This window comes from Euprymna scolopes, chromosome 13 (genome assembly GCF_053919585.1).
Source record: "Euprymna scolopes isolate OS-2025 chromosome 13, ASM5391958v1, whole genome shotgun sequence".
Lineage (NCBI taxonomy): Eukaryota > Metazoa > Mollusca > Cephalopoda > Sepiida > Sepiolidae > Euprymna > Euprymna scolopes.
In genome coordinates this window covers 137299526-137326292 of record NC_136494.1, presented here as the reverse complement: position 1 = coordinate 137326292, position 26767 = coordinate 137299526, and the positions used below count along the sequence as shown (strand labels likewise).

At 31.8% G+C, this 26767-nt stretch overlaps 1 protein-coding gene across 3 annotated transcripts in view; it reads right to left on the bottom strand.

Moving 5' to 3' along the window:
* Window positions 1–26767, bottom strand: part of LOC145292206 (integrin alpha-8-like) — a 506022-nt gene that overhangs the window by 10266 nt on the left and 468989 nt on the right. For all 3 annotated transcript variants that reach the window (XM_080138520.1, XM_080138521.1, XM_080138522.1), the window contains exons 21-29: window positions 26422–26489; window positions 23948–24095; window positions 19935–20024; window positions 15481–15560; window positions 13326–13415; window positions 11196–11313; window positions 9206–9367; window positions 6320–6385; window positions 1520–1633 (exon numbers count right to left, since the gene is read on the bottom strand). In XM_080138520.1, the coding sequence (XP_079994646.1) occupies window positions 1520–1633; window positions 6320–6385; window positions 9206–9367; window positions 11196–11313; window positions 13326–13415; window positions 15481–15560; window positions 19935–20024; window positions 23948–24095; window positions 26422–26489 (936 nt within the window). The remainder of the gene's footprint in view (window positions 1–1519; window positions 1634–6319; window positions 6386–9205; window positions 9368–11195; window positions 11314–13325; window positions 13416–15480; window positions 15561–19934; window positions 20025–23947; window positions 24096–26421; window positions 26490–26767) is intronic.

Genomic DNA, 26767 nt, shown 5'->3' with positions numbered 1-26767 from the left:
AAACACTCAATACAATTATATTATTAAAGTGAATATAATGTTAAATTGAATTTTTTTTTAAATCCTAATGCTGCAATATTTTAAGTTATAAATTTATTATTAATAATACACGTGTGTATAAATGCTCTTCAAAAGATTAAATGAATTATATAAAAAAAATTACAAATTAATAAAAAAAATTTCATTAGCACAGGAATATGATTTGCTTTACTATATTTCGTCCATATTTCAGTCTTTATCAAGAACGCGTATCAGAATAACAGAATGTCTACGTACATGCAACAAGATTTATAGATTGGTGGAGAAGTGAGTCTTCTAGATTTTGTTTTTAATAATGATGGAAGAATCATTGTAAACATAAAAAACAAAAAATATCATACACCGAACACTGTCAAATGATGTCTATAAAATTTAACCGAGTAATTTAAACCACTTGATAAGATAAAAGAATCATATATGAAATTCTGAAGTGTGTCTGGTAATAAAATCTCTATGTATATATCAAAGGCATTTTGTATGTGTGTGCGATTGTGTATGTTAAGTTTTTCCCTATGAACTCCGAAATAGTTGGGCCGATTTGATTCAATTTCACACTAATGTACTTCATGTGTCTGGGAGTGTTCTTAGATAGGTTTTGTACCGGAATGCCTCCGATAAATATCGAAAATTCATGATAAAAAATCTGATTAAAGAAAGAACAGTCCGATTTTTACCAACATTAACACAGTGATACAACCTAACCTCAAAAGTACTTTTAAGGAGTTTTTACTCAACACAAGCAGAAGTGCCCAGCATATGTAATCAACAATGTGTTCTTTGATACGATAGGAGCACGGTCGAAATGAATGTTTTATTTAGGATATAATTAAACCTTGATACTTGACTTTTGTATTTTAAACTTTAAGGCATTATATTAAAACAATTTTAGAACGGTAGGTTCTCTACAGTGCAATGTAGAGTACAATGTATTGTGGAGTAAATCCCTATGGGAAAGCATGTGTAGCTTCCTCCCAATGCAAAGCGGTGGATCTCCGACTAGAGCAGGCAATCAATCGAATTGATTAAACAAATGACGACTTCACTGCAATAAAAATATTAGAAGCGTGAAATATTCATTGGTCCTCATTCAATTTCATGCAACGTTGGGTCTTTCTGCTTGTAAATCACTAAATTTAAATGTCATGATTTTATTTTTCTATGGAACAGTTTTTTGTTATCCAATCTCATACAATATTTAATAATGTCATAATCTTGTTTTTCTATCACCTATAATTACTAAGGCACATAAAATGATTGCTTATATGATTAGAAATTGTATTTCAAGGAAAACGAATGTTATTGTCAGAATAGTTAAGACTTTAACGTAACCTAATATCGAATAATATACCTCAGTTTTGACCTCTGTAGCTCTATATAGAATTATGATAAAATATTCAAATCTGAACGTGTATAAAGACTAAATTAATAAAAGGATCAAAGATTTATCTTTTTCACAAAAGCAAAACTGTAGGTGACTTACCCTTAGAAGCGTGCTGGTGAGTAGTTTCGATTTGATCAAGACAAGTATGCTCTCTCCTTTGGCTAAAGAGCCGAGGTTGCAGGTGATAATAGTACACCACATGTCTGTGCAACTCTGCAAGAAACACACAAAGAAAAACATCGGAAGTGGTAAACGATAAAGACAAACTTCCTGAAAGTCAATAGACGTCAGTGTTTTTTTTTTTTGTTTTTTTTTTCAGACTGCTTTTTCTACAACCTACAGAAAGGACATTTGATTCACGTATAATAACTCAAATGACCAACTCTTTTATTCTGTTCATTCATGTAGTAGCGTGATTTATTCACCTCAAAGACTATCCCCACTATGACGTAAATAGCTAACATTTAGAGCCGTGTCTACAGGGGTTCAGGATGTTCAAAAAGTCACTGAAGGTCGAAAATCTTTGTTATTTTACCATTAATGATGATTTTTTTCTCCATTTCAAAAATTTTACAGATAATGTTATGAAAAGTCATTCAGGACAATAGAGCATTGAAAAATTATTTTTACCTAAATCAGGGGTCAATTGTTTTGACTCAAAGAGCTTATCGACGGCATTTTCATGTAAGAGATAGCCCAAGTCACAACACAATTCGAAACATTGTGAAAGAGTCTATGTTAACAAACCCCAAACCCTGCAAGAATTGAAGAAAAAGGAGTTAAATCGCAATCCAGAGATTCTGCAATCTGTCATGAATAATGTTTTGGAAAGAGCACAATTATACGAAGCTGAAAATGAGTAACATTTAAAAGACATAAATCATTTCATAAATAAAGATTGTTTCAATTTTGTATTTTATTTCATTTGTCAATGTCTTCGTAAGATTGTATAAAACTTACAGAAAGGTATCATTAAAAATAAAGAATCTATTAAAGTTCGAAATCCGTCAGTGACTTTTTGGACATCCTGTATATAGGAAGTTGAGAAGCAAGAGGTCTGCTTGCAGTACATTTAAATTTAAACGTTGAAGGAAGCAGAAAACAGGGTAGGATTTCCAAAGCCTAGTAATTCAAGGAAATAAACCATTAGATTTGAATACTTTCTCGCAACTAGGATATCTACAATGAAGGGTTGGGAATTTGGTGCTTGTCAGATTTGTCGGGGTTATTTACGTCGAATGAACACAAGAGCTACGAGTTCGTAAGAGCACATTCCATTGAAAACCAGAAGGATATTAAAGTAAAATAACGCATTTATAAAGGCATAAATATTATTAAATGCCGATGTGCAGTGATCAAGCGACTGGGCGATCGCGATCTCGCGATATATATATATATATATATATATATATATATATATATATATATATATATATGTGTGTGTGTGTGTGTGTGTGTGTGTGTGTGCGTGTGTGTGTGTGTACAAAAGGAGATGTATAAAAATGCCATTCTTAAAGAGAGGGCTATATAAAGATGATGCATTATTTTTAGTTAATTTAAGCGATCGAATTACACAAAAAAAAACTAGAAAGAAAATTAAGCTATTTTTTTAATGAACTTAAGTTTCAAATAACACTGGACTTCAATTGTAAAATAGTGAATTTTTTAGATATAACTCTAAATATCAACGACAATACTTATGAACCGTTCACAAACAAGATAAAATACTATTCTATATAGAATATAAATCCAATTAGCCTAAGTGTATGAAAAAAAACTATTATCTCCAGCAGAACATTCAGGTTACAAAAAATGAGAATGTATTCGATAAGAATAATGATTATTATAGTGAAGCTTTAATTAAATCAGGATATCAAGAAAAAATCAAATACATAAAGGAGATGGATAATGAAAAAAGCAGAACAAACTACACAATATCATATAACATGGCAACGAAAGGAAGACGAAATATAAAGAATAACAATAGGTAGAAAAATTATAAGAAGAATAAAAAGAATTAAATGAAGAAACATTTAATAGATTTGCTATTAAGAATAAGAGAAATAGATGCAAAAACAAGTCTGGTTTAACCCTCCTTTCAGTGAACATATATAAAATAATATCTATAAAGAGTTATACAAAATAATTGATAAGAAATCGCCCCCTAAAAATATATTATGTAAAATAATTAATAGGAACAAAGTTAAACTTTTATTCTCAACCGCTGCCGATCTAGGTTCTAATAATGATAAAATAAACAAAATAGTGAATAATAATACAATTAAAATAGATGAACTAAATTAGGATAGAAAATATTACTAATGATTGTTCATTGGAGAGCAATTGCTTAATTTCTAAAATTGTATACAAATGTGAAGTTAAGGTAGATAATAGTAAAAAGAGATATACTTAGGGGAAACTTAATGTTTTTAAGGACAGATACCGAAACTATGTTGCATCATTTAACATTGGGTCAGAGAATGAACCAAATCGGGATTAGGATAATGATAGAAATAAGGATAGAAAAAATTATTATTAAAAATAAGAAGAGGAACACATCTGTATTATGTGATTAGGTTAGGGAACTACGTAAGAATAGAAAATAATTTAAACTAAAATGGTCAATAGTAGATAAGGCTAGAAAGTATAAACCGAGTAAATCAAAAGGATGTAATCTATGTTTACTGGAAGCATACCACATAGTGAATTCTGAAGCGGAAATTTTAAACAAAAAGTTAGATGTTATACAAAGCTGTCTTCATAGAAATAGATTCCTGTTATCACACGTAAAATCTGATTAAAATGAATTTTAAAGGGAAATATGTTGAGGGTAAATACTTAAGTGTTGAAAGAGAATGTTAAATTTTATACTAAAATTTTAAAATGGTGCAATAAATGAATCAATTATTAAATCATTAACATATAAAAACTAAAATAATTATAACATAAATAGGCCAAATAAAAGTAATTTTAATTTCAATATTTGTAATAAAATAACACCCGAATAATTTCAATAACACAACAATGGAAAAAAACTAAAAAAAAAACAAAAAACAAAAAAAACTAAGACTAATAACTGCAGGAAACAAACAGATTGGGATAGATTTAAATGAATTTAATCAGAATACAAAGTTGAAGAAAACTAAGTGAAAAATTGAACTGAGATTGTTATAAAGATAATGTTAGAACTATAAGTTTACAATTAAACAAAGGTGATTAATAAATACTAAAGTCAAAATATTAAAATATGAATACCTGTAATTTCAATAAATGAATTAAAAAATTGATAAAACAGAGTTATCTCCCTTAAAACATAAAGATTTTACGAATGATAATGAAGAGGAAAGATGAAAAAATTAAAATAAAATACTTAGATAATGATAAGAATTGAAAGGATAAATTTAAAATTTAAATTATTGATAACCAGTATTGGTGAAGATAAATTTCAATTAATACTATTTAAATTAGCCTTTTAATTACATTTCCTTCTTAAGAAATAACATGTTACGCAAAATTAATTAGTACATCGTAAAATGCAAACAAAGTTGATACGAAACTATCGTAGATTAAGGTTGAAATCGTGGAACATATAAGTAGAAACTAGAATTTGAAGTAGTAGATTAATATTTCAGGAATAAATCAATTAAATGAATAGCGGAATACAAATAATTATTAAATAAAAAAACACACAAGAGATTAAATTAAGACTAAATTGGTTGAAATATCATTGAAAAAGTAGAAATATGAAAATGAGGCGATTACAAAATTCGAAGGCTATCGAAAAATAAAAAGAAATAAGTAAATATAAGAGTAGGGAGGAGGTAGGCACAACTGCTCGTTCTGTTAAAATAGACAATATGAATGTATTCATATATGTATAAATGGTGTATTTTGCCGTCTGAAGAGTAGCTGTTTTGGAATATTTTTGAATGGTTATGAAACAATTGTAACGCATTTCAAAATACACAATTTTATTGTCTGGATTTTTGAGAATATATATATATATATATATATATATATATATACGAGGTGTCTTCAATAGTTTTTCAGACATTTTTGTACATGCATTTAAAATTGTCGTAGACTCTTGAATTTTCTGTTTAAAACGCGTCAAACTGTTTTTAGACTATCTGCATGAATCCAGTTTTTTAGTGGCATAAGTGATTCAAGGAAGGCGGGGAGTCTGTGAAGAATAATGAAAAGTGTGGGAGGAGTAAAGAAGTCACAACACCAGATTTGATTGGCCAAATAAAGAATTTCATAGATGAGGACTGTCGTGTGTCTATAGAAACAATAAGTGAACAGTTATATGCCAGTGTGATAACTGTACACACAATTATTCGCGAGGAACTCTCAACACACCTCACTGATTCTCTGCCCTCCCTGAATCTCTTATGTCACTCAAAAATTGATGAACGATTCATGCAAGATGGCCCAAAGTGGTCTTCAGCATTCCATACATTTCTGAGGCATTTTATCAAGTTTCAAATAGAATTATATTACATATCATTCTTCTATTCTTCTAAAGCGCACTAACGTACAGATTGCATATTTGCAATTCACTAGATGTGACACTCCAACTTTAGTAGGGTGTATTCCAATTTCTGCTGTAGCTGTTCATTGGAACCTGAAATCTTAAACAATTGTTAGTTATCGTATAAGATGTATAGCAATAATATACGAAATTTTCAAAATCTACGACAATTTTAAATGTCTGTACAAAAAAGTATGGAAACTTATTGAAGGTACCTAGTAATTTGAATCAACTATTATTACATACATTTGAATCTATTCAATCTGCCGAAGTTTTCTGTAAACCAAGTTTCAAGGTTGCGTTTGGTTACAATATCGCTTTGTAATGGACAGGAATGAAAAATAATCAAGACAAACCGTTCTTACCAATGTAAATATTTCGTTAGATTCAGATTCCCGTTTCTTTCGCACTCCGGGAATCACGACGTCATTCTATAGGGAAAAAAGTTGACAAAAACGCATTTCAATATACAGACGTGGTTAATACATTTAATTTCGTCAGGCAAAATTAAATTTTATGGACACCAACAAATTCCAACGTCAATTGTCTGATCCAGAGTTTAACAATGGTTATAATTATTTTTTTAAAAAAAGCTAAATAAAGTAAAATAAAATAAAATGTAAAATAAAAAATTATATAAACACATGCATAGATAAATAAAATTATAACATTTGGAAAGTGACCGTCGGCAAACTGACATCAATTAAACAATTTTGGCTAGCGCAATGTTCTATCCCCTCCCTTACTTTAAAAGCTCTACGTATGTGTTCATTTGAAAAAAAAAAACAATGTTTTATTTAGGTTATTTCAGTTCAATACATTTAAACTTATTTATTTGATTAATATATATATGTGTGTGTGTGTGTGTGTGTGTGTGTGTGATAGATAGATAGATAGATAGATAGATAGATAGATAGATAGATAGATAGATAGATAAACAAAAGGAATGCAAAACCAAGACTTACCCGTTTCGTTTAGATCAAAAAAAGTCTTCAAAGAAAGATATGACTCCCGTTGATTGGAACAAAGTTGGTAAATCTCTCGTTTTTGATGAATTTTTCCGTTGTTTAATTTGTTTGTTCTTTTGTTGTTATTGCTTTTTTTTGTTTTTTTTTTATACATCTAGTCTGCACGACATTATATTTTATTACATATTAGCGTGGGGACGGCCTTCCTCGGTTCTAAAATGCGCTTAAATATATTTTAATTCATGCAGGTATCGTTTTTATTATTACAGAGCCAATTCCCTATTAACTATTATATTTTACCTAATATATAATACTGATTTAAAAAAAATGACTCGGGTGCCATCAGCTAGAATCAAAATCAAAACATTTAACGCTACAGTTACCTTTCTTGACGTTTGATTTATCGCTAGATAGATAAGAAAGATTAAAAATTAAACCACTACAAGCTCCTTTGGAATTGCGCATACGCAAAAGTAACAGAAATTTGTCGGCAATTTGAAATGAACATTTTGCATTTCAACTCGTTGACATATTTTTATATCCGTTATTCATTCATCCAAATAAAGATTTTACCTATCATACATCATCCTTAGTGTATGATTAGTATTTTCTGTTAATTTCAGTTTTATCTGACCAGTAGAATAAGAGTTTATCGGTTAAATATTTTACACATACACACAACCATGCGTATATCTACTGTTTTATGTATAGAGTGTATGTTATCAACGCACTTAAACACACACACACACAAACACATACACACACACACACACACACACATATATATATATATATATATATATATATATATATATACACACATATATATACACACATATATATGTTTTTTTTTATTGTACAACCTCAAGTATTAACTTCGTCCATTACAATTGTTTCTGCAGACAGAGGATTCACTGTCTGCTTCGTCAGATGGTAAAAGTCAAAATTAAATAGACCGCTTGAACACGACAGAATTATTCCTTTTTCCGATCTTGTTGGATATCTTTTCTATTTGCTGAGCGGTCTATTTAATTTTGACTTTTACCATCTGACGAAGCAGACAGTGAATCCTCTGTCTGCAGAAACAATTGTAATGGACGAAGTTAATACTTGAGGTTGTACAATAAAAAAAAACATATGTATGTATATATATATATATATATATATATATATATATATATATATATATATATATACAGGGTGACCAAAAAAAAACAAAAGCTAAATGGAGGCCATCTAGAACATATGCTGTAGAACGGAGAAGAAAAGACCAAAGACTCTTGTGTTTTGATGTGATGTTTTGAATATAATAAACTAGTTATGACCAAAGTTTCATTTCATTCGGACAAAACACTAAGAAACGGGGCCTAATTAAAGTTGGGGCCCGTTATTTTGGGGTCACCCTGTATATGAATTTATGAAATGATCAACGTTTCGTCCCTATTGCAGAGGACATCTTCAGGATATTAAAAGGAAAAATGCAAAAAAAAGAAAACGATCATAGATCATACGAAAATGAAAAGGAAACAGTGTTAGAATCCTACCTATATCGGGAAGGAAACTGTGTGTATGGGAAGGTTGGGTTGTTCAATGTCTATATATACACTTTTAAAATACGTTAAATAAATATGTACACTTTTCTCTCTCTCTCTCTCTCTCTCTCTCTCTCTCTCTCTCTCTCTCTCTCTCTCTCTATCTCTCTCTCTCTCTCTCTCTCTCTCTCTCTCTCTCTCTCTCTCTCTCTCTAAACTTATTCATTTTGTTGAATTATTTAAGGATTAATGAAAAACGGTTAACCAGGATCTGTTTTGATGTTTTGTTCTTTGATTATTATTTTCCCTATACTAGGGGCTAAATGGTAGAAGCCCTTTCTTTGCGTAATAGTATTAGTGTTTAATATTAGTGCTGACTCTAAAAGTCTTCTTTTAGCTCTATCTAGCACGCATTTTATAATTTTCGCATGATCTAAATTAAATGAATGATCGTGTTCTGCATATATATATATATACACACACACACGCATTTTCAGTGTCTCTACAGCTCATCAAAAAAGGCTAGCAATAGCGAGATTTGAAACCCAAACTCCTATGCTTAGTGTCCGGTGCTAAACCAATTGAGGTTTCAAATAGATAACCAATAGAGGCGGAAATCATATTGTATTTAAATAGGGCTATTCATTTACTCAGTCAGACAAATTAGTAAATTAAAGTGCTTGAAATGTGGAAATCTACTAGCATTTAAGAAATGGTGATATTGCATGAAATAAACGATGTAAATGCTTACCGTATCAGTTGGTGTAATTTCCTGTGTTTTACAAGACCCTTCTCCGGATATAATCTCCGGTAATCCTCGTAATTTTAAAAGGGAGTTTCCATTGACATCGTAACTTGGCCATTTAATGGTGAGACGACTCGTCGAGATGTCGCTATCGCCTCGATTTCTTACCTAGAATTTTTGTTAAAAAAAAACCGAGAAAACACCAGTTAGGAAACAGTGAATTATGTTTTTGCTGAATAAACTAAAATAGTCGGGGTTTTTTTTTTTTTTTACAATAGACTATGGTACAAAAAAGTGGCAACAAAACAATTATATAAAAAACATAAATATTACCAAAGGCAACATAAGTTATTCTTCTACCTATCTGTAAAATTTTTGTTTTTTTAACTGATTTTAAAGTGTGTTTTAAGTGTAATACGCAAGTTTTGTTGGGCGCTTCAGTTGAAACTATAACAAATATGGGATCATGATGTTATTGCCTTTGGAGTCCCGAAAATCGGTCAAAATATCGAAAAGAAATGAAAACACTGACAGAAATCTACATAATAAATGTCACGGTGACATTTATTTGGTAATTTTCTGTCAATATTTTCAATTTTTTTATTTCGAGTTTTTCACCGATCCGATTCTCGGGACTTGAAAGGCAAGAACATCATAGCATCATGCTCATTTTCAATTTAATTAAGCGCTTTTCATTATTTGCGTTTTACACTTAAACAAACTTTAAAATCAGTTAAAACAAAACTTATACAGGCAAGTAGAAGAGTAATTTATCTTGCGTTTGGTAACATTTATTTGTTACACATTTGTAACTCGTATCTCGCTCTATTATAAAACAAACTATAAAATATTAAGTAACTATATATAAAGTTGTTGTTTCGGCCAGTTTCATTGTTCACAAATTTAGTGTAGGATTTTAGAGATATTATTTTTCCAATGTACTTGAATAAATGTCCGAGATTCTGCCAAACTTATCAATAACCCGGATATCACTGGAACAACTGGTTCAGATAGCATTCCAATCATAAATGCTTAAGAAACTGCAATCGGGACTAACTCATCTTTCAAAGCTACTTATGTTTTGGTTAAAAAATTGGAAAATTTCGAAAGTTTTCTTTTTCAATTTTTTTTAAGTATAAGAGATTAGTCTTCAATGGATCCGTACAGATCAGTTTACTGTGTATTGTGAATGTAACAAAACGCATATGAGCGCGTATGAAAATATCAGCAACAGCTGAAGAATGGCTGGCAAGTGATTATATTAGCAGTAGGAGCAGCGTTTGAACACATATGCAAATTAGCAAGTGTGCTCGGGCTTGCATTTGAAGAAAAAGAAAAAAAAGACAGCACGTGGTGGTGGGGAAACGAAGTTGGCGTCGAAGGAGATAAACGTGTAAAATGGAGGGAGAAGAAGGAGTGCAGCCGAAAAAGAAATAGTTGTTTACGGCTGGTGTGTAGTGGAGCAGAAGCGAGAGACTTTTAAGCTGGTGTTGAGTCAGAGAGAAAGAAAAACTACTTTTCCTTGATCCGCATAAATGAGCTTCGAGATCATATTCTAAAATCATTCACTGATATCCTTGAAGGTGACACAAATATCTATGGCAGCATTTCGAAAATATTATAATCAATATCTTCTTGATTGTCTTCATTACGACCTTGAGCACGCCATAATATTAAGTACTGTTGCCACATAAGACAAAGCACAAAATCGACTTTGAAATCTAGTGGAGATGTCCGCTTCTTTTCCCTACAATCGCTGTCCCATAGAAGAGACTTTGCTAGTCTTTCTCTTTCCACTTAGCTCCAATATCTGGTTTCTTCTATAAAACATTCACAGTAAAGCCTCGTCTAGCTAAAAACTCTATTAAGAATCCTCTTTTCTTCCTCTGTAGAAATTTCCACGAACAAAGTTTTGTTTTAAAGAAATATTCATATATGAAATACAATGGTTCTTCTCTATCAAAGTTGTTACTTTAACATTTTCCAAGCAATTTACCTCATAAAGATGTTCAACTGTGGGTCCTATGCTGAGAATGGTGTTGTTGTACATGTACTTCTCTCGAATTTCATTTCCTTGACTCGAGTTGTAGATGATTTGATCGGGAGTTGATTTTCTAAAACAGAAAATGTAGGACAAATTGAAAAAATGAAAAAAAACATAGTTTTTATACGAACGAAAATTATCTTGAATTACATGCTTTTATTTAAAAAGTTAATTTACACATAATATTGATGTCTGATCATCGTAAATGAATTCGACATTTAGTTTAAACAGATGACAATCGCTTGCCTAAACCTTAGAAAAGCTTAAGCAGAAAAAATGAATTCATGTCATGTTAAGTAATATATGAGATTCCTTCAATAAATTTTCAGACTTTATTCGTATAGACACTTTTATTGATAGTACACACATAAAACTCTAGTCCTTTTCAAAGTAATCTCCTCCTGCCACTATTCACTTGTATCGTTTTTAAAGCCCCCTGGAATTCCTCTTGTATGAGCATGCCAATGACCCTCATCACAGCCTCTTTCAATTGTCCAATAACGACAGCCTCTAATGTTTTTCTTGGGGTTAGAGAATAATCAAAAGTCACAGGGAGCAAGGTCTGGACTATAGGGAGGGTGAGGAACTGTCTTGATGCCCATCTTTGTCAAATTTTCTGTGACAACGATGGAGTTGTGGACTTCCCCCTTGGGACAAATTTTGCATAAATCTTCTGCATCTTCAGTTACTCATAATTGTGTGTACAGTTCTCACACTAACATTAAACTGTTAACTTATTACCTCTATAGACACACAATGGTCTTTAACCATGAAATTCTTTATTTGACCAATCAACTCTCATCTCTCATCATTCCTCACCAGACTTCTTGTCTTTTATGAATCTCTTATGTCACTCGAAAATTGATGCTCGATTCATGCAAAATGGTCTAAAAGCAGTCACAAGCATTCCATACGTTTATGTGGCATTTTTTTTCACGTATAAAATCGAATTGTATTTTATATCATATAATCACGACTCTATAATAAAATATATGAAATCTAGACAAATTAAAATATCATATTTAAGCGTATTTTACGACCGGGCAAAGCCGCCTCCTCCCGCTAGTTAAAAAATAAAAGTAAAATAAAAGAAATAATGAAGCAAATACGAGAAAAAGGGAATGACTTAGCATGACATCAACTAATTTGATATTTGCATATCGTTCTTTTAAAGTGTCCTCACGTCCACATTGTATTTTTGCAATTCATCAGTTGTGACAATCAGGTTTTAGTAAGATGTTTCCAATTCCTGTTATAGCTTCTCATTTGAGCATGAAATCATGAAAGTTGGTCAGTCATTTTATAAGGTGTATAGCAATAACATGCTGAATTTTAATGAATCTACAACAATTTTAAATGCCTGTACAAAAACAATCTTTAAAGTTATTGAAGGCACCTCATACAAATATAATTACTTTAGAATACCTGAATCTTTATGGCTAAATGTATATATGCGAGCGGCATTATTCCTAGATGGGTTGAACCATCTTTCACCAAAGGAGGAATTGTCAAAGGAATATTAAATTCACAAGTGATTCTTAGTTGCATGTATATCTTCGTCAGGGGAGGTGGTGACGTTAGTTTTTTTGTTGTTGTTGTTGTTTTTTTTTGGGGGGGGGTTCAGTTATTGCATGAAAGTGTCGAGATTCTCCTGTATACAACTGCATGCCTGTGGAACTCTGTTCCGTCTGCCTGCTTCCCACCTGACTACAACCTGGATGTCTTCAAGTCCAACGTAAACAAATTCCTAATGAACCGTCCCCTTAAGTAAACACTTCAATAATCTCCACACTAACGTACTGTACTTACAATAACCCTTATCCCTGAGTGGCTTCCGGGCCTTGATAAGTGGTGACCACCGTGTAAAAATAAACGCCTGGTATTTCCAAATAGTCATCCATATGATCCTGACTAGACTCCACATTGCTTAACTACACTGGTCTGATGAAAACCGGTGTGTCACTGTGATTATGATTAGCTGAATGTGCATTCATACATGATGATTTCGCACATAGCAATAAGCATTAAAAGAAAATGATAACTAGTTGTGATTAATAATAAGGAAAATACAAGACTACTCACCCGAGAATGATAATGTCAGCGGCTGCTTTCACGGGTATGCTAATCACATCAAAGTTATTGCTTGTGTCACTGAATGACTCCGAATTCGAACTAAAAGAAGAAGAAATATCATTAATCAGAAAGCAATTAAATAACAAAGCAAACATTGGTCATAATCATGATTACCTGCCTTTTTTTTACCTACGGTTTCTACTCTGCAGATGGGACAACGGTAACAAGCAATATTTGTTAATTAATAATTAAAATCCTCCTTTTCCCATGTTAAGAATGGTTCTCTTGTCCACTTGATAATGTTTAATTATCCAGCGAAATGGACAACAGTAACCGGAAGTCAAAAAGAGCAGGCAATCTTGACTATAACTTAAACATCATTTGCACAAATAAAGCAGGTTCGTCTTTAATAAAATTTCCTCTTTACGAAAACAACTAATACGAGGAGCGCATGGGAGCAAGTACTTTTTCAGTTATCTGATCACAAGGAAAGACTTGAACATTTGATTTTATACGTGGAGAGAATCCAGCTGTCTGAAAATTGCACTCGAATGCAGAACAAAAATAAAATTGCTTCAGTCTATAATGACTTCGTAACTGACTGAGGACAGAAAAGTTAAACGCATCATCAGAACAGATGCTACAATTTGTAAAATTTATTCATTTAAGAAAATTATAGAATAGTTGAAAATTAATTAGAATTCTGGGAAAGGGGATCTATTATTACTTTGTTACTCTAATCTAATTGTCGAAGCTAGAAACCTCAATCACCATACTACCACATTCACGTCAGAGGTCATCATACTTAAGATCTCCAAATCCCATTTTTTTTTCATATACTACGCTTTGTTCCCAGTCAAATGCTAAGTAGTCTTATTTGTGGTGGCAGATTTCGTTATTGTCTCAATATTTTTGTTTGTGTTAACCTCAAAACAGCTGATTCATATCTGGTTATCTTTTTATATAAAGATTTTAAGGCGTTTATATTTGCTGGCGACATATGAAAGGTATCGATAGAAGGAATCTGTTTCAATTCACTAAAACTCTTACAAACATTATACAGATCGAAGCAGATGTATAATTACACTGTCACGTTCAATTGCATTTAAATGCGAACGATACGCCTCTGATAAATATTAGTTCCAAGTAATTCTTCCTCTTACATAATTTTCTGAAAATTAAAAGCTTTTATGAAAAATTTGAAAATAACTTCGACATTTATTCAAATAAACATATCCTATACTAAATCTACTAAAAGTATGAAGGGCGTTCCAAAGGTTACATCTCCTATCTTTTATTCCACCTGAATGAATCAGAGGTGATTGCATCTTGCATTGTTATGATGACTGAACTTATGCATTCATGACCTGAAAGTGTCATTTTTCTGTTATAGATATTGATATTGTGAGACTCTAAGAAAGCAATCCTATCATGGAGGTGCGTCAGAAGCAGAGATGCATCATTGAATTCTTGGCCAAAGTACATTAAGAATGGTTGTGACTATGTAGAAAAATAAATTCTGGAGCACAATAGGTAGCTCGTTTTTATGATGCCACTACCGTTTCGTAAATAGAGATTTTTAATTGTAAGATCGTTATTTTCATAGCAAATGCTTGCCTGAGCTATGCTCCCCTCTTTGCCTGAGCTATGCTCCCCCTTTGCCAGACTTTCATGAAAAACACTCGTTTATCTGAACCACTGTCAATAATTCCCCCCACACTTTTTATCTGTTTCTAAATCTAAGCGTGTATTCCATGAACAAAGCTTCTTTCTAAAAACTGCCCGCTTGTGCAACTGCAACTCTGTTTCGTTTGCCTGCTTTCCAGCTGATTACAATATAGTCGTTTTCAAGTCCAACGTAAACAAATTCTTGATGAGCCGTCTCTTTAAGTAATCCAATTTACTAAATTTCCATTACTAACGATTACTATATTATTGTCCGAATGATTGCCATAGAGTCATTAATCCTTATTCTCGAGGGGCTTGATAAGAAGTGACTCGTTTATAAAAAATGTAAAAGTTTACGTAAGGGAAATAACTCGTGCATTCTATTACAGAGTTATGTTTCTTGAAATAATGAAAATGTATAGCTTTATGGCGTTTTATTTTACACGAAAAATTCAAATGTTAGGGAATAACAGCAACAGAGAAGCGAATTATTTACCTATTCAGATGAATGTGAAATTTTAAGAGATCTTCGGATCCATCCACATATTTTGGCGAGAATTTCATTAACAGCGAAATCTGTAATAAAGAAAAGGAAAAGTATGTGGTAATTTTGTTTAACCAAATGTCGTTTGGTTTGCACTTAGATTATTTGTAATTAACATAGAGTGCTCAGTATTCTTTGGGGCAATATTAGTTAAAAATTAAAATAGAATACAAACCGAAGTTCATGCACATTCTGAGTCTAATGTTTTCGTCAAAAAATAAATAAGTAAAATAAATAATTGTGCTGAAATCGCCTTTTTGTAATGCACGGTGTCTGTTCATGAAATACAAAATCTGCATGAATTAAATTATCATATTTAAGCGTATTTTACGACCGGGAAACACCGGGCAACACCGGGTAACACCGGGTGCTGTTGTGCTAGTCACTGATATAAAAGTGCGAGTCGCATACGCATGTCTATCTTCTCTTTTCCCATTCCGTTTTAGTTGATTGCTGAAAAAGGTTCATGTATTGCTTAAAATCTCAAACATGAAATATGAAATTTATATTAGGTACGGGCAAAAATGTGGACGAATAAAGGTAGGAGGACTTAGTTTTGAAAGCCGATTTATCATAATTTTTTTGTAAGTTTCCGACTACTTTTGGATTGTATTTGAAAGATTAAAGACTAAAGTTAATTTCATAAAGGAAAAAAATATTTGTACACGTGAAAAAAAAAAGTTATGAAAAATGTTTTCACGGCGAGCTAACTAATTCAACTAAATTTTGAAGTTAAATAAATTCATTATAAAAATCCTTTAAAAGATAAATAGTAGTTTTCTGGGTCTGTTTCTAAAATAATTAGTAAAGTAAAGCCCTAAGATAGTGAAGTAAATAAATAAATAAAAAACACCTTGTTTGTACAAAAATAGCTTAATTAGCCCCCCCCCCCCAAAAGCAAGTAATTCTGCAGTTCGCCAAAACGCAACAAATGAAGTTTTGTAAACACGATTATACGGAAGCCCAAAATTACAGTCAATCGAAACGCTGTTTCAAAATGAAGTCATAATATTAAAAGGGGGTAGGAGTGCCAGTACCCCCCTCCCGCCAGATGTGCATCCGTACGTTCCCATACTAAACGTTTGTATCGTTTTTATCATTTTTCATTTAATTATTTTTTTATGTTCCTGTTTTTAAATTATTTTTTTTTAAATAATTGTTCGAGATTATATAAAAATTGTTACACCGAAAGTTTCACATTCTTGCGAGCAAGGAAATTATTAAAATCTTACATATAAAAATTATGCGAAATCTGTAATTTAAAAAAAATGTAGAAATATTTTTGCTATTATAATTTTTTGTGTGAAAATATTAAATAAACAATGCTTATTTCAATGGTAACGTCGGTAGTTTGATAAATTAATTTTTTCTCCGAGTTATATCGACTTCATTAATACAGACTTTATGGGCTTTTTTGTAATGCTCCTGTAAAAATCATTTCATTCTTTTAAAATTGATATAATCTATGATGCTTTATTTTCATAAAAACAGCAAAAATAAATTCATTCGTTTTTTTACTACAGAAAATCATAACTTTAGTAAAGGTGTCTTTTGTTTAAACAAAATAATACATTTCCAATAAGATTTAAATAAAAACAATGGGTTCATTATATTCCATGATAATCATTTTATAAATACTGAAAATTTCATTAAAATTGGTTAATTTCCTAATATTTGGTGAATTTTTAAGTAATTGGAGGAGAATGCATCGGCATTCATTTTGCACGTACCTAAATTTAGATAATACCTATAAACTTATTCGGGGAAGAAAATGGAAGTGATTCGAATCCCTATGTATCCACCTAAATGATGGATGTCTACGTAGTCCCATCTTTCAGTAACCCATGAGGACAGACACATTGGATACATATATTCGACTTTAATGGGATTTAAAGCATATAAGACATTAATTCGGAAAGTTTTATAACATTTCAGCATTTTCTTGCTATATTAAAATACTAAACAAGAGGAGGGTCGTACTAACAACAAAGAAAGTTATATGACGTTAGAAACGTTATAATAAAGTGCACAGTTGGGATCCTAATTAAATCACGATATATATATATATATATATATATATATATATATATATATATATATATATATATATATATATCATTCAACCACGGTAGTGGTTGAATATATGCTTATGTCCGAAATTGAATGAATCGAGACACATTCAAACCCACAATACTAATTCCGTTCGCAACCAAATTTCAAACATGTTAGATAGTTGGATAGAACACGTCATTAGCTACATTGTGAAAAAAAATTTCGAAAATTGGTTCAGTAGAAAAAAAGTTACAACACAATATGTGGGTTCACAAACAGGAGAGTAAGTACATAAGTGACTAACGCTTTATTTTTATTTTGCATAACTTTTTTTGTATATGAATATTTTTACTGCGATTTTGCCAATATGACATGTTAGAGGGTGCTTCGTACAAACCCAAAATGTATGAAACTGAAGAATCATAAAAGATACGAAATACAAAAAATCAAATACAAGAACCAGATAAAAAATAATAAATGTAAACAAGGGTGATGCACTATTATTTGTACAAAAAAATTCCAACAAAAAATTATATATATATATATATATATATATATATATATATATATATATATATATATATATATATATATATATATATATATATATATATATATATAAGTACACAGGTTTAATAAGGTATGTCGAGAAACACTTTAGCAAGAGTTAAAAACATATTTATTATTCAGAAGAGAAACACAAAAGGAGGTGAAAGTCCGTAATCCGAGGAGTTTCAAAGAAAGACTTTCCTCTTCATCAGAGAGGAGTTAGCAAAATGTATATAAAGAAATTTCACTTGTAAAGCATTTAATGAAACTAGGTATCTACATGCATATGATACACACACACACACACACACACACACACACACACACACACACACACACACACACACACACACATATATATATATACTGGGTGGAACGATAAAGTTGTTGCCCTAAAGAAAAAACACTCCAGCTTTATTTTAAAACTTTCATTGAAAAATCAATTCATGTAACTTGATTATGTAGTAGAGCTGACATCTATTCAACGTAGCTGATTTCAGCCTCAGTCACCACCTCGACACGGCAGGAGCTTCGTGAATACTCGGCAGATAACGGCGATAAAGGCTGACTTTGCTGTTGTGGTAGGTCATGTTGGTGATGTTCTCGATGTATGACTAAATAAAGTTGTCAGTGGGTTAAAGTGGGTTAAAGTGGGGGAAGTGACAAAAGGGTACAAAGTTGTAGCACTCCTTCTGAAGCCAAGACTTGTGAGTTGGTGCTGAGTCCTGCTGTTACACCCAGTCTGCCAACGGGCACCTGATTGGACCAGGGGAACATCACTTTAGCCGGTTAAAATAGTTTTAAGGGGTCAAAAAGGGGTTAAAACTATAAAAAAAAAATGTTATACATTTTGTACAATCATCTTAGTTTATTTTTAATCAGTTCATATATGTGTCACATTGGTACAGTGGTAACGTCACCAGCTTTCAATGCTACAGTTTTACTTTCGGTTTCAATTCTAGCTGATGGCACCCAAATACTTATTTTTTACTTTTGAAATCAGAACTCTATAATAATATATACGAAATCTGGACAAATTAAAATATCATATTTAAGCGTATTTTATGACCGGGAAAGCAGGGGAAAGCCGGGATTTAAAAGATCAATTTTCTCTTGAGCGAATACAACACTATTTATTACTTAAGCATGGCAGAACATTTGATGTAAAAACAATAGTTCACACTTAAGTGTGACAGAGCGTCGAATTTCCTCCTATTTACCCGTGTGGCCAAATATGAGACAATATTGAGTTTCATAGTTATTAGATATTAATAAACGCCAAAAGAGCACCGCTGAGTTTTTTTTTGTTTTTTTTTTTCTGCTGCTTTTTTATTTAAATTTTCTCATCATTTTGTTCTGGTTGGAGATGAAGCATCCTACTGGATGCCATACACCTGCTATCGCATACATTTCAATCGAGGGATTTTAAAAATATTCTAACACTCTCTTTAAGTACAATTGTCTGAATTTTTCATGCACTTGGTTTACTGGGTATATATGCCAGGTAGTTTTTGAAAGTCCAGTTGTTCCTATAAGAACTGGAATGATGAAGGTTTTCCTAAGATTCTACTTTTTTATTATGTCGTGACGAATTAACTCTTAATGTGAGTTTGAAGAGCGGTTTCAAATTTTCAGCTTATTCGATACCAACTATCAGAATCCTTTTTAAGCACGCATAGACGCATTAATGATTACGAAAATGTATTTCTTTTTTCCTGATAAAAAAAAAACATTAATTTTAATTTATCATCATTCAAAAATATTTTCGTTAAACCGTATCGAGATTAAAAACGGTAAAAACTGACCTTTTGTTGTTGTTTCAGAGGGTTTCCAAGTTCACAGACGACCAAGCTGCTGTTTTCTGTCCGAACAGCTTTGCAGCCAATCAGATTTTTCTACAAAAAAATAAGAATATTTTTTAGAATTGCAGAACAAATCGATTTCTCTTCTTATTGTGTTTATTAACTGCACACTCCAATAAAAAAGAAGGCAGATATAATGCTATCAAAATTTTCATGAATAACAGCTTTTGGTTCTATATATCTAAATATATATATTCAATAGATAATAATATTTTTTATTAATACGGTTTTTATCAATAAATATTAATAATAATAATTTGAATTTGTGTGTGTAAATATATATATATATATATATATATATATATATATATATAGAGAGAGAGAGAGAGAGAGAGATGACTATTGGCTGAAGAGAGCTTGATATGGATATCCTAAATGGTCCTAATCATCGGGCTTGAAACCGACGATACCAATAACTTGTCTCATCTAACAACTTTCTGTACACAAAATACAATATATATATATATATATTTAAAACACAATGACATTGACACATTGGTTCCCACCAGATCACCGAAGTTAAGCAATGTTTAGCCTGTCCAGTACCAGATGTGAAACTATTTGGGAAGGCTACGCACTGTATGTACCTTGCTGAGTCATAGAAACTGACAGGTTGGTATCTAGAGGCGCATTAATCGACTGGGAGAGATGCACTTCGTTAAGACATGCATTTAGGAGAAGATAACTCTGATGTACAAACCTGTGGTCTGTATATTCTGCCCTATGGCAGTCATCTGCACCAACAAAGATTAGCAGTAATACCAAAAGAATAGTTGGTTCTACACAAAGCCTTCACCACTATAAACAAATCATCTGTGTGGATTTCCGAGCGACTTAATTGTTGTGGCAGAAACACATTTATGGAAATTGATGAGAGAGTCCATCATATATATATATATATATATAGATAGATAGAGAGAGAGAGAGAGAGAGAAAGAGAGAGAGAGTTTGGTAGGACAGGTAATTAATAAAAACTTGAAGAAAGTGCTCAATACTGTTGTAGAGCAAATATGCGTTTTATTTTTTATCACCGTTTTTTCTATTTAGTTACATTATTGTTTCAGCTACTCGACCGTTTTAAACGAACATTTCTGTAAAGTCTGAGGAGGCTACAAGATGGCCAAAAACGGTCGAGTAGCTGAAACAATAATGTAACTAAACAGAAAAAACGGTAATAAAAAATAAAACGTATATATATATATATATATATATATATATATATATATATATATATATATATACTAAGGAATTCCTCTGTTCAAAAATCACTGTGATATTGCAATGCAATATCTAACGATCACAAGATCAGACAATTGCAGAATTTTTTTTTTTTTTTATTGTTGATGGCGGTTTCAGCTAGACAGGTGTTTTTTGTGAAAGTTTGGTGAGAGCGGACCATAGATTGGAGTTCAGACGAACACTTGCCAGGAAAATAATGATAAAGCAGAGACAGGCCTGCAATGTCTCTGCTGTGGGAAAAAGGTTGCAAGGAAGAGAAAAAAGACTACCCACTAGGCTACAAAGTCTTTTTTGAACTTTCTCAAGGCAAGATAAGCTTCTTCTAGCAGCTCCTGTCCGCATATGGAAACAGTACTCCATTCTCGGACATACAGGTAGAGAATTACATCAGCAGTGAGATATCTACTGAAGCAGTAAAATGATCAAACCATTTTTCCAGCGACCTTGGCAACAGATTTGATGTAAGTGTTCCATTTCACATCAGGAATAAAGGTCAGACCTTGAAGCTTGTCAAAACATGGAGCCTCCCCAAGACGAGGGCCATTCATTTCAGTTGATGCCATATGGGGATCAGAGTGTTGATGATGTAAAGATAGAAGCTTGGTTTTACATGCACTAAAATTAACTAGCCACCTCTTTCCTCATTGTACCACCTGCTTTAGATTAGTTCTTTCTGACCATCAACCACTACTCTTATGAACCTATTACAGAGAAATGATTTAATAATTGAAAAGACATTTCCAGCTATAACGTAGCTGGAGATCTTGTGGAGTAGACCTTTATGCCATACCCTATCTAAGGCCTATAATATATCAATAGCAATTGCCCTAGAAAAGAAGCCTTCCTCAAGATCTAAGATATAACCGTTAGAACATCTGCAATAGAGCTAGCAGAACAGAAACCATATTGCATGTCACAAAGAAGGTAATTTTTCTGAGGTGGTTGACTACGTCTCTATTTAACACAGATTCGAGTAACTTACTCATGATGCACAGGAGACTTATTGATCTGTACTGAGAAGATAACTGATCACCTGAATTCTTAAATAGGGGAATACTGATGAGGTTTTCCAGAGTGTTATTTTCCTTAAGAAAATACTTAAACAGCTTTGTAAGTATGGGAGCTAGTTCTGGATGAAGCTTTTTCAGCACTATAATTGGAATGCCATCGGGGCCAATTGCTTTATTGAAATCAAGGGTTTTGATTAGCTTGCCAACATCATGCACAGATATTTGTATGTCGCATAGTGTGTTTTCAGATACAGGAGGAAATACAAGGGTTGGCGGCTTTGATTGCATAGGGTAGAATTAGCTCCAAAATTCTTGGCAAAGAGTTTGGCTTTGTTTGATGCTGACGAGATTACCTCAGGTTCATTGATATTGGTTGGGTTTAAAACCCTGTTTGCTATTTGCCAAAACTGGTGGGTACCAAGCCGCTGCTCAGCTACTTTAGACTTGACAGGCTGAGCATACAACTCTCTCACATTTTTTATTATTATTTTACAGTCGTTGCTGGCAGTCTTGTAAGCGGCTTTACTTTCAGTACACCTATTATGTTGAAAGCAATGTAAAATTTGTAATAAATATATATATTTATCAAATCTTAATCATTAAATTGTGCATTATATCTATCTATCAATCTATATATATATATATATATATATATATATATATATATACCATACTTTGGGGTAATTGCTCTAAGTTCGGGGTAATTGCGCCAACTAGCTAAAAGTGCTCTTTGGCAATAACGCATATAAAGTGCATTTTTATTTAGTTAGCGCAATTACCCCAGATTTGGCGCAATTACCCCAAAGTATGGTATATATATATATATATATATATATATATATATATATATATATATATAAAATATCCCAAGTACACAAATTCATGACATATTCATTTACACACTTTTCAAGAATTCAGGATCGTTTTGGAGACAATATGAATTTTTTTGTCATATCAAGTATGTTCATTATCAAACGGTAAACATATAAAGTTTACAGTTAATATTTAGCATCAGGACTAGCGTATAGTCCACTCTCAGTTATGCAGCAATTCGATATATATTGCTTGTCTAGCCGCACTGATGAGCTGTGAAACAGCGAAACAGTACTGTATGTGGCTGACTATATATATATATATATATATATATATATATATATATATATATATATGTGTGTGTGTGTGTGTGTGTGTGTGTGTATGGCACAATCACATTGACACACTGGTTCTTGTTAGGTCACCAAAGTTAAGCAATGATGAGACTGGCCAGTACCAGATGGGTTACCATTTGAGAAGGCTAGACACTGTATGTACCATGACGAAACATAGAAATTTCTTGGTTGGTATCTGGAGGAGGGGGTTAATTCACTGAGAGAGACGCACTCTCAGTCTTCATTAAGACATGCATCTATGAGAAGGAAAACTTTCATGTAAAAAACTGGCGGCGTCTTATGCTCTGTCTTGTGTCATCCATTGCACCGAGAAAGATTATCAGTTATACCAAAAAGTGCGGATTGTTTTACACAAAGCCTTCATCACTATAAACAAATGATCTGTGTGGATTTCTGAAAATCTTAATTGTTGTGGGGGAGAGTCCATATATATGCATGTGTGTGTGTGTGTGTACTAAATATTACTAACTGTTGTTGTTGATGAATAAAAACAATACAGATGATTTTAAAAAATTAAGAACAAAAATCATGAACTGACCGCTTTGACGTCTTGCACTTTCACATAGCTCACACCGTTTGGCAGCTCGACCACCAACTGTGCCTCATATGCGTCTTCTTTCCGATTCTCAATTTTGATCACCATTTGAAGACTTCGACGTTCACCAACGATGTGCTGTGAAGAATGCCTGCAAGAAAAACATAGTAAAAAATGGTTATGTTTCATTGGACGGTGCTTTTGAATTGTATATCATTTCATTTTAGCCATACGCTCCTCGTTTGGCTTTCGTAAATCGACAAGTATTGGTTAACGGTGAAAATCTTTCAGCAAACTCTTCACACTCTCCGTGTTGATCTTTCTGAATCTTGTCATAATTGATTATTTGGTACAGGCATATCTGTAACAGACGCTACGTCACATTTATCTCTGTTATTGACACACATATTAAAATCTTAAAGATTATATTTTTAAATATCATCAGAGATGTTGCTATCTACAGACAAAACTGATTGTCATTAGTGTGTATTGGTATTATTATCAAGCGTACAAAGTCAAGTTATGCCACATGGAACATTTATAACGTGTGCAATATGAAGCCATTAAGTACACTGATGACCATTTCCAAAAATAACCACATTGCATCCCCCCTCACAGGAAACAGGCATTATTACTAAATAGCATCATTAATATATATTGGTATTTACTCACCTACTTCAGAGTAAAACATGTGACTCAAGGTCATTTTTAATGAAGGGATCGGTGCGTCATAACATTACTTAGCACCAATGAAATAATTGCTACAATTCCCTCCGAATTCTCTGATCAGTTATGGTGACGCAGGTGACTAGCACCGAACTTAAATATATATATATATTTATATATATATATATATATATATATATATATATATATATATATATATTTATATATATATATATTACAATAGAAAAATGCGAGCCTGAAAAGTAATATGGTTAAGCGTAACAGAATAGTAAAGGACTATTTGTTAAAACTGGAAAAGAAAAGGACAAGATATTCTAGTAAAAAATATAATAGATTTATAGCTTAAAATATTGCAGCATTAACAATTGATTATATAATGTTATAAATTGGATAAAAAAAATGTTTTACTGAACGAAAATTGAAAAAACATTTTTCTCACTATAGCTGAGAAGGTGATGTATAAACTGTAATAATTGTTTGAAATTTGGTCGAAAAATGAGTGAACGGTGAAGCTTTAAAGCAGTTATAAATGACTAAAACTGCCACTTAACCATATATTAAAACACTACTCTATTTGAATGCTATATGTATCATTAAGTGAAATTTTGAAATAATTTCAAATTACAGACTGTATAATGCTGTAAAATTACAGTCCATATAAATATTAGAATCAATTTTTACAAGACAACCCTAATCAAATAAAGAAGCTCAATATGTGAAATAAAGAAATAGTATAAATGAAAATTTGGAATTAAAAAAATTGCGACAAATTTATTTTTTGACAAGGAATACAAAAATTTTAAGTTTTTTTCCCCCTTAATCCATGGATTTTTAATAAACGGCTTGTCACACCAGAAAAATATTTTTAGTAAAATAATGTTTATAGGCAGTCATAAATTTTGCTATTTAGCACATAAATTGAAAACTAAAAAGCTTGCATGAAAAACCTCAAATAAGTCAAGATTCTAATGCGCAGTTAGTTAAGTATACCATCGAATATACTTTTTTTAATGGTTGTACAGTTTTTGTTTCTTATATGAAAATCCACTGAAACGTTTGTGTTTATTAAAGAGTGCCCGATGAATGACCAGAGCATGTTTATAATGTTTATTTATACAAATATTATTAGCTAAATATGTACATACATGTTTCGGTAGTAATCTCTAGTCAGAAATTACCACATTATCAAACTCGCAGATTGAATATCGTTAAATGAGCTTTGTTGTGTTCTTAGTCTGAGCCCATTAGAACGACATTCGATCTAATAGCTTTATGATGCGGTGATCTTTGACTCCGGATCGTAACAGAAACGTGGATGTACATATGCAGCTAATAATGTTTGTATAAATAAATAAATAAACACACACACATACACACACACACACACACACACACATATATAAGCATAAAATGTGATGGACTTACAACTCTACAACGTTTTCTTATTCTATATAAATTATTAGTATTTTAAGATATAAAATTAATAAATAACTGACTAAAAGTATCACTTTTCATGACTACAACATCCTTATTGTTATTCAACTTGTATTTCCTACATATAAACGGATATATTTTTTATACTTTAAATTCTATTTTATGGAATAAAAATTAATTTCAAAGCAATTAATTTGCATGATTTACTCGTCATATTCTAAAGCTTTAAAAAGTTTAGATTTTTTCCCTAAAATTTTACCGAAAAGACCTTTTTTTAATATAAATTTCTATTTCATTTTTTTTTTTTTGATCCATACTGTTGCATATATTAATTATGCAATGAATGAGTTACTTACTCAGGAACTTGGAGTACAAGGTCAGGTATACAAATATTGTCAATCCCACAGTCTTTCAAAACTTGAGCCTATTAAAAAGAAGAAAAAATGCACGATTTTTAATTTGCTTTGTTAATTCAAATACAAAAGAAACCGTATTATAAGCACTAGAACAAGACCAAATATTATTTAATTTGGATCATTCAAACTACTATTCTTATCTTAATCATTATATTCAGAACGTTTTGGCTGATAAACCCACCGATCTTCTTCAGGAGCATCTTAAGTGCAATATGTGTAATGGTAAAAATACGGACTCTATTATTATAAGTAATAACTCAACATGTCTAATCACGTTTGGGGCTCC